The sequence below is a fragment of the Phaeoacremonium minimum genome (genome assembly GCF_000392275.1).
Source record: "Phaeoacremonium minimum UCRPA7 unplaced genomic scaffold PA7_03_scaffold_455, whole genome shotgun sequence".
NCBI classification, from domain to species: Eukaryota; Fungi; Ascomycota; class Sordariomycetes; order Togniniales; family Togniniaceae; genus Phaeoacremonium; species Phaeoacremonium minimum.
Window position 1 is genome coordinate 219,145 of NW_006921357.1, and position 17,024 is coordinate 236,168.

At 48.6% G+C, this 17,024-nt stretch overlaps 3 protein-coding genes across 3 annotated transcripts; all 3 read left to right on the forward strand.

Annotated features, from left to right (window-relative positions):
• Positions 1-5,872: 5,872 nt before the first annotated feature.
• On the forward strand, positions 5,873-6,187 carry UCRPA7_6235 (putative cytochrome p450 protein; the record flags this gene model as incomplete). Its single annotated transcript, XM_007918774.1, has 2 exons — positions 5,873-5,909; positions 5,979-6,187. 2 exons carry the CDS (start codon positions 5,873-5,875, stop codon positions 6,185-6,187), a joined length of 246 nt encoding a protein of 81 aa, XP_007916965.1.
• A 2,884-nt stretch (positions 6,188-9,071) lies between these two features.
• UCRPA7_6236 (putative alkaline serine protease protein) lies at positions 9,072-10,900 on the forward strand (the record flags this gene model as incomplete). The annotated part of the gene is made up of 3 exons (XM_007918775.1): positions 9,072-9,194; positions 9,243-10,733; positions 10,790-10,900. 3 exons carry the CDS (start codon positions 9,072-9,074, stop codon positions 10,898-10,900), a joined length of 1,725 nt encoding a protein of 574 aa, XP_007916966.1.
• A 4,270-nt stretch (positions 10,901-15,170) lies between these two features.
• Positions 15,171-16,436, forward strand: UCRPA7_6237 (putative nadph dehydrogenase protein; the record flags this gene model as incomplete). The annotated part of the gene is made up of 1 exon (XM_007918776.1): positions 15,171-16,436. One exon carries the CDS (start codon positions 15,171-15,173, stop codon positions 16,434-16,436), a length of 1,266 nt encoding a protein of 421 aa, XP_007916967.1.
• Positions 16,437-17,024: the final 588 nt, after the last annotated feature.

Below are 17,024 nucleotides of genomic sequence, written 5' to 3' on the forward strand. Positions count from 1 at the left end.
CGGTACCATGCTACAACACTGGCGATGATGTGATATGCACAGACCAATGGAATGGCAGCAATGAATATTTGGTAGACCGAAATCATGTCGGGGACGGCTTAAAACTGAATGGATATAAAGAACTGGCATTGCGAGATCTGAAGGCTGCAGCATTCCTCTCCTTTGTATTAAGTCGAACGTACCACCATTAGTAACAGGCTTCGACACCACTTGCTCAAAGTCTCACCCAAAGCGACAGAGGTTGATCCCATCGACTCTTGGTGATCGTAATATTTGCGGGATAACGCCGGTATATCCACGCCCGGAATGCCGAGTCTCTAATTGGACAAACTTATTCTGAGACTGGAAATATTACTGGAAGAAGCAAGGTCATCCATAGAATTCACCGGAACTCCGCCGTCATTACAATTCCACTTGTATACATAGGTTGGTCAACCACCAGGTTCAATGCATGCAAGTTTGTGAATTCAACACCACCGTTTGCGGGTTTACTTGACAGCCGTGTAACAAGACTAGATTTCACCAACAACAACCCTTAAGATGACCGGGGTCGGATTCTCGTCCTCACACTTGACAATCATACGTATAGATAATAGCTATGATTTTGTCGACATGAAAAAGTAACAGAAGTCCCTCCGGGAGACTTCTCACGTGATTTAGGGATTCGTTCAGTCCTTATTAAGCTCAAGTACTGGGATAAGAACCTTGTTGAACAACAACTCTATTGGTGACACAATGTGTACATCTACAGTAATAGCTTCTATGGACCGCGAACACCGGTTGGACTCTTACCAGAAAAGATTGGTATCTTTACCTTCAAGCCACTGCTGCATACAGTCATACATCTTCTGATAATAATCGTTTCTCCATGTTGGTAGCTTCTTCTCAATCGGATGACCAATATTATGTTGTGCAACAGCTAGGTATTGATAACCCTCTGGATACTTAGCCAATTCCTCTTTCGAGAATAGTCTGGCAAGTTTCTCGACCGCGTCAGGAGTAGGAGGACCGACCATGACTAACTTGTCCCTGGCATAAAATACTTTGAAGAACCGCGCCTTCCAGCCATGTTCGGTCCGCAGGCAGAAGAAGACAAACTCGTTGTCACAGTCCACATCGAAAGGCACTCCTTCATGCTGGAAGCGCTGTGTGATCGTGGTCTTCATCTTGCCGACAGCTCGGTTGGTAGCTGGATTGAGGTCGACAAGAGTACCGCATTCGCGGTGCATGATAAAGTCTCCTCTCGCTTTCCCAGCTTTGCTGGCCTTGATGAAGTCATCAATATGCAAACCACCGGTCCATGCTGTGGAATTACTTGTTATTGCTTGAAGCTTGTTTGGGTGGGTGTATCGGCTGGCACTTACTTGTCCATACATGGGCATCTTCAGTGAATAAGTCTCTGTAGTTGCTCCACTCCGACGCGTCGCGATACACCGACCAGCCTTTACAGATTTCCGAGACAGCAAATCTATCAAAGAGCTCCTGTTGGGGGCCGTTGATATGAGAGTACACGGTAGGTTGTGGATCCAAAGGAGAAGTCATATTGTAGGGGCTGTGATGCGAAAGATGCTTGCTCGAAATGTCAGGAGATCCATGTTGACTAAGATGAGCATCATTGTATTTATATCTCACGCCCTGAATATTTCCCCCTTGGTATCCGTGAGTTGATGCCGTACACACGTAAGATCACTCGATTCACATCCAACGGATTTACGGATGCACGGTGACTAGTACGGCACGGGATCATGACATGCATGATTCGGGGGCCGGCTTTAGCCTTGGAACCAACTGCGCCTAGGCATCCAGTGGATTCTGTACCACTCCTCTCTGCACAATACCGTAAGCCGCTCACCGGGGCACTCTGCATGCGGGACTTCGGGCCCGACCTACCCATGGTTGTTGTGTTGGTCGACATCTTACTGTTAATAACGGCTAGCGCTGCGACAAGCCGATGCATAATCAATGTTGGCGGTGAGAGCCTCTTATGTTCTCAACTGTGAATGAAGGCGACTGAGGTCAAGCGCCTTGAAGCGGCTTATCCGGCCGGGTTGTACTTTCAGCCGCAGGGGCAATAAAGAAAATTGCGGTGGTGATATCCAGAACTACAAATTTCGGCGCATCGGACCCGCTACATGTGCCGCTCATAACGGTTGGGTCCCCCACGAACTGCATCCAGAACGCGATCTTTGGCGCAAGAGGCTATGTTCAAACCGTCACTTATTGATCAAAGACCTGTAAGGGGGTTCACGTAATTTGAAAGCAATGAGTTATCACCCGAAGCAATAGGTCAAATCCTCATCGAAAGCTTCGTAAAACATCAAAAGTCAAATGATTTAGCACGTCAAGACCGTTATGTATACAGAGCCCGACTGCATAACTGCATGTGTCTTCAAATTTGATCTCGATTGCTCCAATCCCTCGTCTAATTTAAATCGCTAGGATACAGTCTTATCTCCATGTGCAGCAAGCCACACATTTGTCCGAATATCATGTTAAAGGTCAATATGCATGTGAATACCTAATGTCCTCATTTCTAAAACCGCGATCTCCGATGTCACCATATTTGAAGTCGTCCTCGGCAAATGGTCTCGCTGTGTACGCCACCTCCTCTGGTCCATACTGTGGGGCAACCTTGACCTTCCGGAGCCCTCCGTTCACGGGAGCAGCTGGACCCATATAGGGTTGATCCACGTAGCCAACTTTTGCATTTGGTGGACCTGTCGTGTCTCCGTTACCTGGACCATTTGAGGAAGCCGTGTTCATCTTATTCGTGAATCGTGGATCAACTTCCCGATCGACATAGTAGACTTTCACATTGGGTTGAGCCCTCGGGAGACGTTGATCTCTGCCGATTGAAGTACTCAAGTCATTTTCGTCCCCTGCAACTCGTGGAACATCATCCTTTGAATAAACCCCTGGCTTATTGAACATGTTTCCGGCCGTTGGATTCACAAAATGCTGCTTTGCTTCTTTGCTACCAGAACTATCTCGGCTGTATTTAGGCCCAATGTTGAAATCATCTTTATCGACATAGTAGACCTTCACATTAGGTTGCGCAGTGGATTTGTCCTTATGATGACCATTATTTTCTTGAAGCGCCTTGTCGATATCACTCTCTGGGTAAGGAGCGTAAGTGTTTCTTCGAGGGTATGGATCTGCATGTTCTCTAAGGTTTGGTCTCCAAGCTGTAACTTGCGGGCCCTTGTCACGGCTATAACCTGGCCACATTGTCGATGATCGACCTAACGAGCTATATGGCGACGCGACGCGAGGTCCCGGCACTGTTTTGCCGGGTGAAGCGTATGATTTCCGGAATGAAGGTATGAGAGGTGGTGAGAATGGTGCTGTACGTTGAATTCCAGTAGCTTCATAGTGAGGATTTTGAGATTTAGATCGGGTTTTCCGCTTCGGATAGGCTTCTGTTTCGCTCAAGGCTTCTGGTGTCGAAGTGCCGGTGTGTTCGAAGGAGGAGGGTGGATCATTTATGACATGTTCATCTTCCGTAGCATTCGACTCGATGAGTTTTGCATGCTCGCTAAGTCGTTTTTCCCAAGGGGTGACTGGTATGTTACTGATTCTGGTTGTTTGAATCTCGATGGGTTTCAAGTATGTCCACAAGGAAAGAAGTTTGTCCATGACAATCGGTTTAGGAGTTTGGCTACTTGTGGTGAGCACATCTGAAATCGAAAGCGTGCTTAGCGAGCGCTGCTCTTGATCGTTCCCGAAGACGAGATCATATAGCCAACGTGCGGTATCATCCACCGAACTATCCCACTTCTCGACTTTATTATTGGGTCTTGTCTTGCTGCAGGTCTCTGTTTCCTTCCTCCCATTGACAATTATATCCGAGCTCTCCTCAGTCTGAGTTCCTATGTCTTCGGTTGTCTTGTGAGGTAGCAGACCTTGAATAGTCTGTTCTGTGACCAACACTAGAGTTTCGGCTTCTTTTCGAAGCATACGTCGCTCTTCTTTGGCATCGCTGTCGTCTTTCTCACCTGGTGGGCTTCTAATACCAGTCTGTCAGCTCTTGCCATAAGGGAAAGTAGTAGCTTGAGTCATTGCCTTGAATTCTTTCGTTCTTCGACAGCTAGTAGCATTGTGGTGGCAAATAACTGTACTGTTGGCTTATGACTTTCAATCTTTGCAAGTAGGTTTGCTGCTTTAGATTTCCTAAATAGCCATTTAATCTTTGCCAGACTTCTACCACTGTGGACAAGCAATGTTTCCACCTCTTCATGGACATCTTGTATCCTATTGAGTGTAGATCGAATTGATTTCAAGAGTCTTTGCCGAAAGAAATCCTTTCCCCGCTTGAGGGTACGACGAAGTTCTTTGAGAATGAACGAGAGTTCGCGAACACCCCGTGCAATATCAACCATTTCTCGTGGAGCGTCGCGTATATTGTGAATGATGTCATACAAGACTGAGGCCAGCGTCGTGCCCGCCGTGGTTATCCCTACAATTCCACTGATGATTGATAATGGATCCATTGTTCGATTTGACCCAAAGCCATGGGTCTGAAAGAAATGGGATTGACAGCAAGGCTCGGGGAATGGGAAGTGCCTTCTATAATATGCGCAACTTGCATGCCTCTTGCTGCTGAGAGACAGTGGCAGTGCAAATACAGGTGCCCTGCGCCTCTTTTGGGCATCCCTCATTTGTCGAATTTGTTCCAGCGACATTTGGCGGTCCTCTTCCTCACACATCGACTTTCGCGACTCCTGGCTGGCAAAATGGAATTACTTAGACTAAGTGGCATCCTAATTTTCGATCTTAACGACAAATATCTACCGATAGATGTCAACAACTGTCAAGCTCGGCCTTGGAAAGGTGTATATCACTAGGAAAGTAATGCAATTACATCTTTTTGGTTGAGAGTAGAAGCATTCTAATTGCCTCGTTCATGGTCACATCTAATTTTCAGACCTATGAATGCTACCGTTATGTCATTAGCATTATGTAACTGAGCAATGGCAATCTTGAGCATCTTCCTCAGATCTTAATCTGTACATCTCTCGTGTTAAATTTACAACTTATCTCTACCTAACTTCTCACGTATGTTATAACTTCCTATAATAGCTGCTCTCTTACCATAGATAGCATAGATATAACAGTACATTTTTGCGAGGTTTCATGCGAACAATCTGTGATAGCAAATTAGTGTAAAATAATTGAATGTGTTGAACAGCGTTTGCGATGAGGGGTTATGTCTACAAGAACTTTGCTTATTGCCAATGCTGAGCAACACATGGAAGGTGGTTGACACTTGCTCATTGGCTCGTTTATCAACTGGAACTGGACCTCGGGAGGTGCATTCCAGACAAGATGCAGCGGGGAACTCGGAAAGCAGGGTATGCCGCCAGATGCGCGCGGGCCGTGACGTCCTGACAGGTGAAGGGTGATCCAGAAGCAAGAAGCAGGAGCAAGCGCCGAGGAGAGCTCCTCATGCAGGTCGGACCATAATTACTGTCTGGCACACACGCGAGAGAAGCGGAGGGAAGCGCAACTGTTGTCTGGCTTGCAACATATTTCGTACAAAGCAAAGATGCTAATCAGGATCTCCCCCACCTCAGGATAGCCTGCCCTCATGTTGCTTGAGTTTCACCATCAAACCAACAATAGCAGCAATATTGCTCGTTCTTGTGATTGTTGAGCCGCATAAGCATTGGAGTGAATGATGATGGATTTTGGGAAGTTTGTCATCAATTTGGAGGCTACTACGGGTAATATAACAGTGGCCGGTGTCGTTTGCATCGTCTCATTGCTCGCCGTATGGGAGTATCGGTCCTGGTGTCGTTTGAGACATGTGCCCGGACCGTTCTGGCACTCACTGTCCATTTACCCAATGAATAAGCTTGCCGGCAGCGACCGGATGAGCTTTATTCTTAAAGACTACGGAGATAAGTACGGTATGTGAGTCAGAGTTGCGATAGGACGACCCATCTATTGCTAACTGAAGGGGTTTTTGTTGCTTTTAGGCCCTCTCATCCGGGTTGGGCCGAATGAGGTCATGTTCGGCGATGCGGACACCTACCGAAGGATCAACGGCGTCCGTTCGGAGTTTATAAAGGGTCCATGGTACGAGCCGTCCCGGATCCTGCCCGATCAAGATAGCCTCTTTTCTATGCGCGATGATGATTTGCGGAAGGACTTAAAGGCTAAGCTCGCCCCTGGTGTTCGTATTTGATTATGACTGTCACAAACCTACCTTCTCTCTTCATCTCATCGCTCTGCTGTTTCTAACTATTGCGTGCGCAATGAACAGTATTCTGGCAAAGAAGGCGCTGGCTTCGAGCCAGTCGTTGACCGTCATGTCACTGAATTTGTAGACCTCATCGAGCGCAAATACCTTTCGACGCCGTCCGAGTTCCGACCTATCGAATTCTCCCATCGTTCGCAATACTTTGCGCTCGATGTCATTAGCGATGTTGGCTTTGGCGAGGCCATTGGGTTTCTTGCTAACGATAAGGATATGTACAAATACGTTGAGACGAACGATGCCTTCTTTCCCGTGCTAGCTATAATATTAAACATGCCGTGGCTCAGTCGGGTAATGCGCACTTGGCCGCTGAGCAAGGCAATGCCTAAAGTGGGCGATGAGTATGGGCTTGGTCCACTGATGGGGTACGATAGACTGGTCCGCCCTCGTGTCATGCGAGGAACCGTGGCTGACAACAGGCATGATAGCTTCGCGAGAAAACTTGTCGATCAGCGTTTTGAGCCGGATGCCGAACCCGGGAATGACATGATGCAGGCGCATATCCGGAATGGGCTTACACGTAAGGAGTTAATGGCCGAGGTACTTCTGGAGATGATCGCGGGCTCCGACTCGACGGCGACCGCCATTCGGATGATCATGCTTTGCCTGATGACAACCCCGGCGGCACTGCGGAGTTTGCAGCGCGAGATCGACAGCGCGGTTACAGCAGGTCGCATAAGCTCGCCTGTCACTGACGCCGAGGCGTACCAGCTCCCATATCTGCAGGCCGTCATTAAGGAAGGCTTGCGGATGTTTCCGCCATCGACGGGTCATAACTACAAGGAAGTCCCAGAGGGCGGATCAGAGATTCATGGGTATCACCTACCGGGGGGCACCCAGATGGGCATTAACATTCAGCAAATGATGAGAGACAAGGGAAATTTTGGTCCAGACGCCGATGTTTTCCGGCCGGATCGGTGGATTGAGGCGGCCAAGGATGAAGCGATGTACAAGGAAATGGCAGCGACAATCGACCTAGCCTTTGGCCATGGCAAGTTCCAGTGCCTAGGAAAGGTAATTGCGGCGATGGAGTTGAATAAGATATTTGTTGAGGTAGGTCCGTTTGATGCCATCTTGTCATTGACTTGTGCCTGTCATTGTTTTGATTCCAACAGTCTCTCAGCTTCTCAGGCGATATGACTTCGCAGTTGTCAACCCTGTCAAACCCATGAAACTGTTCGACGCGGCGTTTTGGGTGGCAAACGATTTTTACTTGCGAGTGACCAAAAGGCCACCATGAAAAAGGCTGGCAAGCTGGGTTAGTCACCAGCTATTATCAGGAATAACAAGGCGATTTAGGATCTTAGTCACATAGCTTGTCGAGATTGCTGTGACTTAACAAGTAGATTATGCAATGGCGTTTCTACTTGGATGACGTGAGATTACCCCTGATAGACGATGAAGATAACAAGCTGTTTCGTTCGAATTCTGTGCCTGAAAATATTGCGACACACAAGTCCACTGGGGGCTCGCCTTAATGCCAAATAGCATGCCGCCGCTAGCTAAGGTCTGAGCTGACCGAGCCGAGCATGGAGAGCGGCTATGCTTTTGTCATTTATTGAGCCGTTCCTTCGCATGAACACAAGACCTTGCTGAGATATCCTAATGACACTTTCCGGAGAATTGCACTTACTTGGGGCCACAAAAATAGAAGGAGAAGAGGCCGAGTATTGTTGGTGGATTCGATATGCATCCAGGCGAACAGATCGAAGACATTGAAGCAAGACAGTGATCTGGACAAAGCCGCCAATCGCTATCTCATCCAATCCCACTGAACATCGACCTTCCTAACACAGTAGGCGGTGCTCCACGGCCCAGGTGCATGATGTACTAACCCAGCGCTACGGTGCGCCACACTCACACAAGCTTCCAGGCCTGTTCCGGGGCAATGCTTCTTTATGCACCATGCGTCGTTGTGACTGGCCATCCCAAAGACAAGCACACCAAGCTTTCCCCAAGGCGGCCTGGGCGACCGCCTTGCGTGCAACGGGGGAAGGTGGAACGGTGCGATGACGGCTCGACCAGTGCAAAAACCCTATACACAAGGACCTTGCTGTGCCCTGTGGGTTCCCCGGTCGCCTGGTGCCTTACCCTAATATCTGCCATCCCGGCCAGCAGCGTTGGAGCTTTGCCTGGTAGGGAAGCTCAGCGGGCTATCGTGATCTAATGAGCCACCCCAGAATCCTCGAGGTTGCCATGGACCACCCAACCTCTGTGCGTTGTGCCTGGATGTCTAATTATGGCCCTCCAGGACCTCCCTCGTCCGTGCATACAGGAGATGTACGCCGAGAGGTCGCATTGGTATATAGCTCCGCGTCCAGGGAGCTATTGTTGTTCTACTCTTCTTGGCTTTCTTGCTCAAGTCAGGTAGCTCTTTGGGTTGTCGTGCTTGTGATTGCGAGCTGTTGCAGTGTTGTCGTCCAATTTTAAAAAGCTCAATCGCAGCTCCAAAAATGCTGTTTCGTAGCTTGACGGCCCTTCTGGCCGGAGGGCTTGCAATTGATGCTGCATTGGCGCTTGAAACGCCCGGACAGAGCGGTTCTGCTGTGACCAGGCGCGAAGTGCCAGCTTCCCACATCCTGCACGAACGCCAGATGCCTCACTGGTCGCGAGCATGGACCCGCACGAAGCGAATGGTCAGCACTGCCGTGCTGCCCATGCGGATTGGACTCAAACAGCCAAACCTGGCTCTTGGGCACGATCTCCTCATGGACCGGCAAGTCACGATTAACGGATCTCTCCCAGGTATCACCGCTGACCTCCTGCTTTCTCTAACAGGTCCGACCCAAAGTCCACCAATTTCGGCAAGCGAATGACGTCCCGTGAAGTCATTGACTTCTTTGCGCCACCGAAGGAAAGCGTTGAGGTTGTTAGAGACTGGCTTGTAGCTGCCGGCATCGACTCCAAGCGCATCACGCAGTCTGTGAACAAACAGGTACGTGAATGTGCAGAGGAGCTTGACAACGTCGTCTAATTTCTTCAGTGGATTCAATTCGATGCTACCGTCTCTGAGGCAGAAAACCTTCTATACACCGAGTACTTTGTATGGGAGCATGTAAGCACTGGCACAGAGAACATTGCCGCCGAAGACTATCACATTCCGAATGACGTCCAAAAGCATATTGACTACATCACTCCTGGAATCAGACTTCGCGCAGACCCCGGCAAGGTTGCAAAGCTCAAGCGCCGTCAAGAAGCTGCCGCTTTGGAGAAGCGTGGTGTGACGTCCATGAATACAGGCATGGTCCCAATCTCGGAAGCCGGCACCTTACCACCATTGAACATCACCAATTGCGATACATATGTCACTAACCAGTGCATTCGCAACCAGTATCGCATCCCTAAGGGCGATAAGGCCGCTCCTGGTAACGAGCTGGGTGTTTTTGAGAGTCTGAATGATCACTACTCCCAGAACGATCTCGATGTATACTGGAGCACACTCTACCCTGAGATTCCGAACGGCACATACCCCATCGACAAGCTCATCGATGGAGCCATTGGAGCATCTCCGACCGTCGAAGATGCAGGTATCGAGTCAGATCTCGATTTTGAAGCCGCTTGGCCACTCATCTGGCCACAGAAAACGATCCTATTCCAAACTGACGACCAATACTATGAAATCAATCAGACGGATCTGCTGACTCCTTACCTTGGCTTCTGGAACACATTCTACGATGCGCTTGATGGATCGTACTGCACTTACTCGGCGTATGGCGAGACTGGCAACTGCGTGGAGCCTGAGTGTCTAGACCCGAGTTACCCCGACCCGAACCCAGGCGGCTACAAAGGCGAGCTGCAATGCGGCGTGTATGAGCCAACAAACGTCATTTCCATTTCGTACGGCGGTGGAGAGGCCGATCTTCCAGACTATTATCAGAAGCGTCAATGCAGTGAGATCATGAAGCTTGGCCTTCAGGGTGTCACCGTCGTCATCTCGTCCGGCGACTACGGCGTTGGCTCCTACCCCGGAGACTTTGGTTACGAGAATGGCTGTGCTGGGCCGGATAGTAAAGTTTTCTACCCAGCTTCAGACGCCTCGTGCCCGTATGTGCTCTCGGTTGGCTCGACTCAATTCGATGACCCGACACCCACTGGTCCCAAGTGCAAGCTGAACGAAGTCGCCACGACTCGGTTTGCCTCCGGTGGTGGATTTTCCAATTATTTTGACACTCCAGAGTACCAGAAGGATGCCGTGGACAAGTACTTTGACAGTGTCACTTTGACTTTCACTGGTTACACGGATCCCGGCACTAACTTCAGCACTGTTGGTGATGGTGTCTATAAGATCGGCGGCCGAGGATACCCGGATGTCGGCGCTATTGGAGATCGCTTTGTCATTCGCGGCGGTGGTGCTTGGGGACGCGTCGGCGGAACCTCACTGTCGGCGCCTGTGTGGGCAGCTATTCTGACGAGAATCAACGAAGAGCGCATTGCTATTGGCAAAGGCTCACTTGGCTTTGTCAATCCGACACTGGTAGGTCTAGGCTCCTATCTAAGATGGCCGCATTACTAATCTCAATCTATTTGCAGTATGCCCATCCAGAGGTATTCCACGACATTACAGAAGGATCCAACCCTGCTTGCGATTCTACAGGCTTCCTAGCTGCACCAGGTTGGGACCCCGTCACTGGTCTGGGGTAAGTTAATCTTCACTTTATCTACAATCCCCAATACTAAGCCACTTGTGAATAGATCACCCATATACCCGAAACTTCTAGCCCTGCTGCTGGACTTGCCATAGTTCTATATAGCATAGCTCGTGGTAGAAATCAATTCGGACGTGACTAAAATTTGCTTCAGTCTGACTGTGACCATATCTAATGCCCTGGATATTCACCCAGTCCAATTCGAAAGAGCAACAACTCGAAGTTTTGAACAAGGCCGCCATCATCTGTGAATGTAGGACGCAGTCTATGAAGACTATGTTCGTGAATCGATGCTCTACGTGTCGCAGGCCATTGTCGCTGAGAGCCACGCTCCCAGAATTCGATATTGTGTGTAGTATCACTCCATCCCTTTCCAAATTGGAACATATCATAGTCCTCATGCAGAATCTCGGCCGGCTCGAGTGGCACATCCGCATCCAAATTATACCATATTCGATTATCGTGCAGGCCAAAGACAAAAGCCAGGCTTGCTGCTTTCATGGATTTGTCATACGTATGGTCAAATGTTAAGGTAACATACTCGTCGGGACCAAAGCGTGCATATGTATGGTAATCTTTATCATGCCATAAACCTCGTGGATACAAATCGCATGCAGCTTGAAGCTTTCTCGGCGTTGTCATAGAGTCCAGAGAGTGGATGCGTGATACGATAAGGAGATTGATCAAGCGACATGGAGGGGTGGCGTTGGGGGGAGGCTTCAAATCAAGTTTGTGTGATATGCCCCCGTCGGAAATCCATACAAGCCTTGAAGAAAGACGAGAAGGGTACTGCGCCTTGGGGGTTGGGCGATGGATAATGGAATTTCCACTAAAGCAAACCCGACGAAGATGATTTTTCGGCCTGCCTTCTCTGTGTTTCAAAAATATCATCGTCGATTCCTCATTGTCCCCATAACTGCAGGCAAGGAATGCAAGATAGTAGTCTTGAAACTTGGACGGCAACCTTACTAAAGGGAGGGATATCTGGAGCCCGAAATTGGTCATGGAGTATAGCATATCAGTACCCCCAATCAAGTCGTCTTCCAAGGGCTCGGCGGCAGTGGAATTGCGCAAATGGAACCGCTCAGAATAATCATTGAACTTCATTGGATGATAGTTTGCCGATCCTTTGAAGTTGTGAGGAGATGTCGCCAACATCCCAAAGGCACTGCTCTCGTCTGACCATGCAAAGATTGTCTGATCGGTAGAGGTTCGCATTATTTCCTCTTGGAGTCTCATGAAAGCCTTTCTACCTTCGCCATATATTGTTGCCATGTTGACATCGAAGATTCCCATGAGTGAGTAAGCCTCGTCTTCTAATCTGGTAGTTCGACGTCGTGACGCCCAGGACATCCTTTCAGCAATGCTGGCTAAACTCATCAGAGATCGGTTTCGTAAGATTTCCTTCCGTATCCCTGTTATTGAAGTTATGATGTCTGCTAGAGAGTTCTTGTCGCCTAAAGATCGCGGCCCCCATTGTTCAGGGAAGAAGATGACGTCGTGCGGTGCGATCAACTCTTGCAATGTCCAACCTCTATCGAACCATGCACTTCGACGAAAAGGAGAACCCAGCTCTGGCAATGCGCGAACGCTGTCATAGGGAACATCATTTAGATATGCAAAACAGATCCTCGCATCTCGATACCATGACCGAATCTATTGATAGCTTCTGAAAGCTCAGCACTGCTCGACTTGTCTATACAGCAGGTATCAATCCACGCAAAGTTCAAGCCATACTCTAGCGTCTGCATGCAACAACTTTCAACCTTCTTATAACCTTTCTTCTGTTTTGCGGACTCAATATTGCCCATCATGTCTTGGAATGTTACTTCGTCTACTGGCAGGCCCCATCGATGCGAGAGGATAGCGTAAGGCGGTATTTCGCCAATGTAATCCTCCAACCGAATGGTGAGCGCAAGAGCGTCATCCTCAGGCTCTTATATATGAAGTAGGAACATGTTTCTATTTGAGTACTATAAAAAATTGATCCCCAAGATAGAGTGCTTTTGCAAAATAAAGTCAACAATGCTTAATATCGCGAGGCTGGCCAGAAGTCCTAGGCAGCTAATCGTCCTATGTAAGTGGCGCGCTGTGCGGGGTGTCAGCAAACTGATTTGGTCAGAACACCTAGAGAAGTCCTAGCGTAGGGCTGTCTACGGTACCCATGCAACCCGTGATCAGTGATCATTTGAGGCCAATGATGCATATGTATCCCTCCCGTCAAGAACTTAAAAGGGAGCACGAAGCAAAAACAGGATTCGCTTAATATGAACCAGAGTGGTTTTTAGCCCGTCTTAACGGATGTCGTGATTCTTGTTCTTCTAGTCTCTAGCACAAATACCTGGGTCTCCCTGGCTCTCCCCGTATGTTGACAGTGATCCCCTGCAACCTCCAATCAGATGCCAAACATGAACGACTTCACAGTCTTTTGGTAGACTTCCAAATCGAAAGTGCCATCCTCCAACTCATTATCGCCATGAATCCCAGACCAGCTGAAAGTTTTGCCGTCGACAACTTCGCCTCCCTCGAGTTGAATCTTGCAGGTGGTGATCTTGTACGCGCTCGTTTCGTAGTGTTGGAGGTTGTTGATTTGGCTCTCTGCAGTTGCTTTCCAGGCTTTGCCCGTTATCCTGTCAGTGCTCTCTCCGGTTGTCTGAGGAAGAAGTGTCGGGTAAGTGCCGCCCCTAATCAAGTCAGTGTTTGTCTCGATAAGTCCCTTCAAAGTTGGAAACAACAAGTGATATTGTTGGTGCTCACCACATCTTCATCTTGAAGCCCTCGATCGAGGCGTCTTGCAAGACAGGGGTAGCTTCCAATCCCGCGACCATTCTGAGCACATCTGTGTCCATCAAGGAGCCGTAGAAGAACAGCAAACAAGGCTGAAATTCGTCATCGCCGTGGATATCGGCCATGGTTTCTTGCGCGGGTTGAGTCATGGCCAGTGATAGTTTGGGCTTTATCGAGCTAGAAGTGGTGAGGGGAAGGCTCGCTCTCATGCCACGCAGAAAGCGTATGCTGTGTGAGTTGAAAGTGTGCCTCAGGCTTGAGTGACGCATCAAATTCTCGCGCCAATTAATATTTGGTGGCGAAGCAGTCGGGTTGGAGAGACGTCGTACGAGAATTGCGAGGTATCCGGTGCAGAGAAGACTCATGTGGTAGTAGACCTGGATATGAATGACACCTGATGGGTTGAATAAGCTCGTGAGATATGCGTTCCCAATGAAGGAAGTGAGGATAGAGAAACCTGTGCGGAACGTGAGTTACGAAGCGATACTTTTACCAGAGGCAGGCACGACTGGTTCACCTATTGAGCTACCTGTTCCGGGAGGACAACCATGGTAGAAGAGCCACGTGATGGCAGCTGTGAAATTCTGTCCGATTTTGAAATTTTACGCCTCCACCGTTGATCAAGAACAGCAAATCTCCTTTTTTCCAATACCTACAGAGAAGAAATCGAATCAACGGTTTTGTTCAGGATATATCACGAGTAACCCCTCCCAGAAAGGCTTTCAACAAACGGATAGATTAGAGAATTTCTGAGCCATTCTGGACATCTCTAAGCTACGGTTCTAGTTATATAAAACTCCACGTTAACGAAACGCTGTCATTAGCTCTAAACACAAAAACACAATTCAAGTCTCAAGCTAAGTGAGGCTGTGGTGACTGATTCTCGTAAGTTCTGGTGTAAAATAAATGGCAAAACGGCTTTGATGGATAGTCGCAGAGATAAGGGAGGGCATTACCGGGTGAGCCATCCTAAGACTTCATTATTTAAGTACATACTGTAGCCTTGTTGTTGATGAAAATCCATGTATATTCGTGTCGAGCTGGCCCTAGTCATTTACCATGAGTCACACTAAAAACCCGCGCAACAGATGGCGCATTGAACCTCGGTATTAAATTCCCAAAAATCCCCAACGCGGGATAAAGTAAACCCCCACTCATTAGTAAAAGCACTTTTGCTCGCAATTCGATTTGTAAGGATACAGTGGAGCGATGGTCTCCCCAGATAAAGCAACTTGAAGCCATTTAAAGGTCAATCTCGAGATACGGTGTTGAGTCGAGCCTAACAAATCATTGTCAGCACCTTAAAACGGCACGATCCAACGACGCCGCACGACCCCTGCAAACAACATTGACCATCGTCAAGCCGTACAGTACATTACAATTGGAGACTTTAGGGAGTCCTCCCGTGTCATTCACTTGCAGTAATGGCAACAGAACACAAGGGAACTGAGGCTAGTCACGCACATCATTCGGTGCCAATGAAGAAGCAGCAATTGAAAGATGGTGGGATCCTTGGCCTTGAGAACAAAGCTGCACCAGATGCCCCCTATTTCACACCCATACAGGATCCTCCAGCGGGCACGGCCCTGAATCCTCAACCGAGTGGAAAGCCTCTCCCAAAGCTTTTCACGCCGCTGAAGATTCGTGGGGTGGAATTTCAAAACCGCATCATGGTCAGCCCGATGTGTCAGTATAGTGCTCTCGACGGCTTCCATACCCCGTGGCATACCACGCATTATGGCGGGATCATCCAGAGAGGGCCAGGTTTGACGATAGTGGAGGCAACTGCTGTACAAGCCAATGGCCGAATCACACCCGAAGACTCGGGAATCTACCTCGACTCTCACGTCTTCTCGCTCAAGCCACATGTAGAGTTTGCCCACTCGCAAGGCCAAAAGATTGGAATCCAATTGGCACATGCCGGACGAAAGGCCAGCACAGTCGCACCGTTTCTATCTTCCAGCGCATTAGCTACCAAAGATGTGAGGGGATGGCCTGACGATGTCGTGGGCCCGTCAGCAATTCCTTTTAGTGATGCGCTTGCCACTCCCAGAGAACTAACTCTGGCTGAGATCGAGGAGCTGAAAGCCGACTTCATTCGCGGCGCCCAACGCGCTGTACAAGCAGGCTTCGACGTTATTGAGATTCATAATGCCCACGGATATCTCCTTTACGAATTCCTCTCGCCGATCAGCAATAAGCGCACTGATCAATACGGAGGCAGCTTCGAGAACCGCGTGAGGCTTACCTTAGAAGTTGCTGAGGGCATTCGACAGGCAATACCAGAAGACATGCCCCTGTTCGTTCGAATAAGCGCGACGGATTGGCTCGAGGAAGTCGAAGGCTTCGATAGTGGGAGCTGGACAGTCAAGGATGCCGCGAAGCTGGCGCCACTGCTGGCAGAACGAGGGGTGGACCTTCTGGATGTGTCCAGTGGTGGCAATTCCCCTTTGCAGAAGGTTAAAGGTGGACCGGGCTATCAGGCACCGTTTGCAAAGGAAATCAAGAAAGCTGTGGGCGATAAAATGTTTATCAGTGCCGTTGGAAATATTAACGATGGAAAGCAAGCGGAGAACCTCCTCACGGAAGACACACCCATAGATGTGATTATGGCTGGGAGGCCCTTCCAGAAAAACCCTGGACTTGTTTGGTACTGGGCAGATGACCTAGATACCAGTATCTATGTTGCTAGCCAAATTGGCTGGGGATTTGGGGGACGAGGTACAAGGAAATCGAGGATCTGATTATAACGAAAGACTATTAGAGAACCATGATAATTAGATATCATTTCACTTATAGACATGATCTTCAGATTGAATTCACCTATCTGATTTAATTAGGCCAGGACAGCAATGTCACAGAATACTATTTCACTCATTTGGTAGAATGTTGGAACGTTTCTCTTTGTCTCAAGTCACACTAATCTTGCTATGAGTTGGCAGATATTATTACATAGTCTGAAAACAGCATCCCTTATCGTTTGCCTTTCCACAGCTTGTTGTCACCGATATTAGACCTCCGAAACATGTCAACGAATTCGGCGCGTACGATGGAATCATTTTACACAACGAACAGGAGGGTCTACTTGAGAGCTATGTCACACCATTTCTCACCAAATATTACCTGTCTGTTAATACTCTTGTCGAAAGTCGTGGCGAACATATCTATCTCATTTTGTTCCAAGTCTCATGTAACGGCGAATCCGCTAATGCCGTCAGATGCCGCTGTAAGATGAACTTTCCGTAGATAGTCGCTTATACTGGTACGGCTAAATCCGTACAGCCTGGGAACATTCCCTTTGTTAATCTTATCAACACATCCATATCATCCAA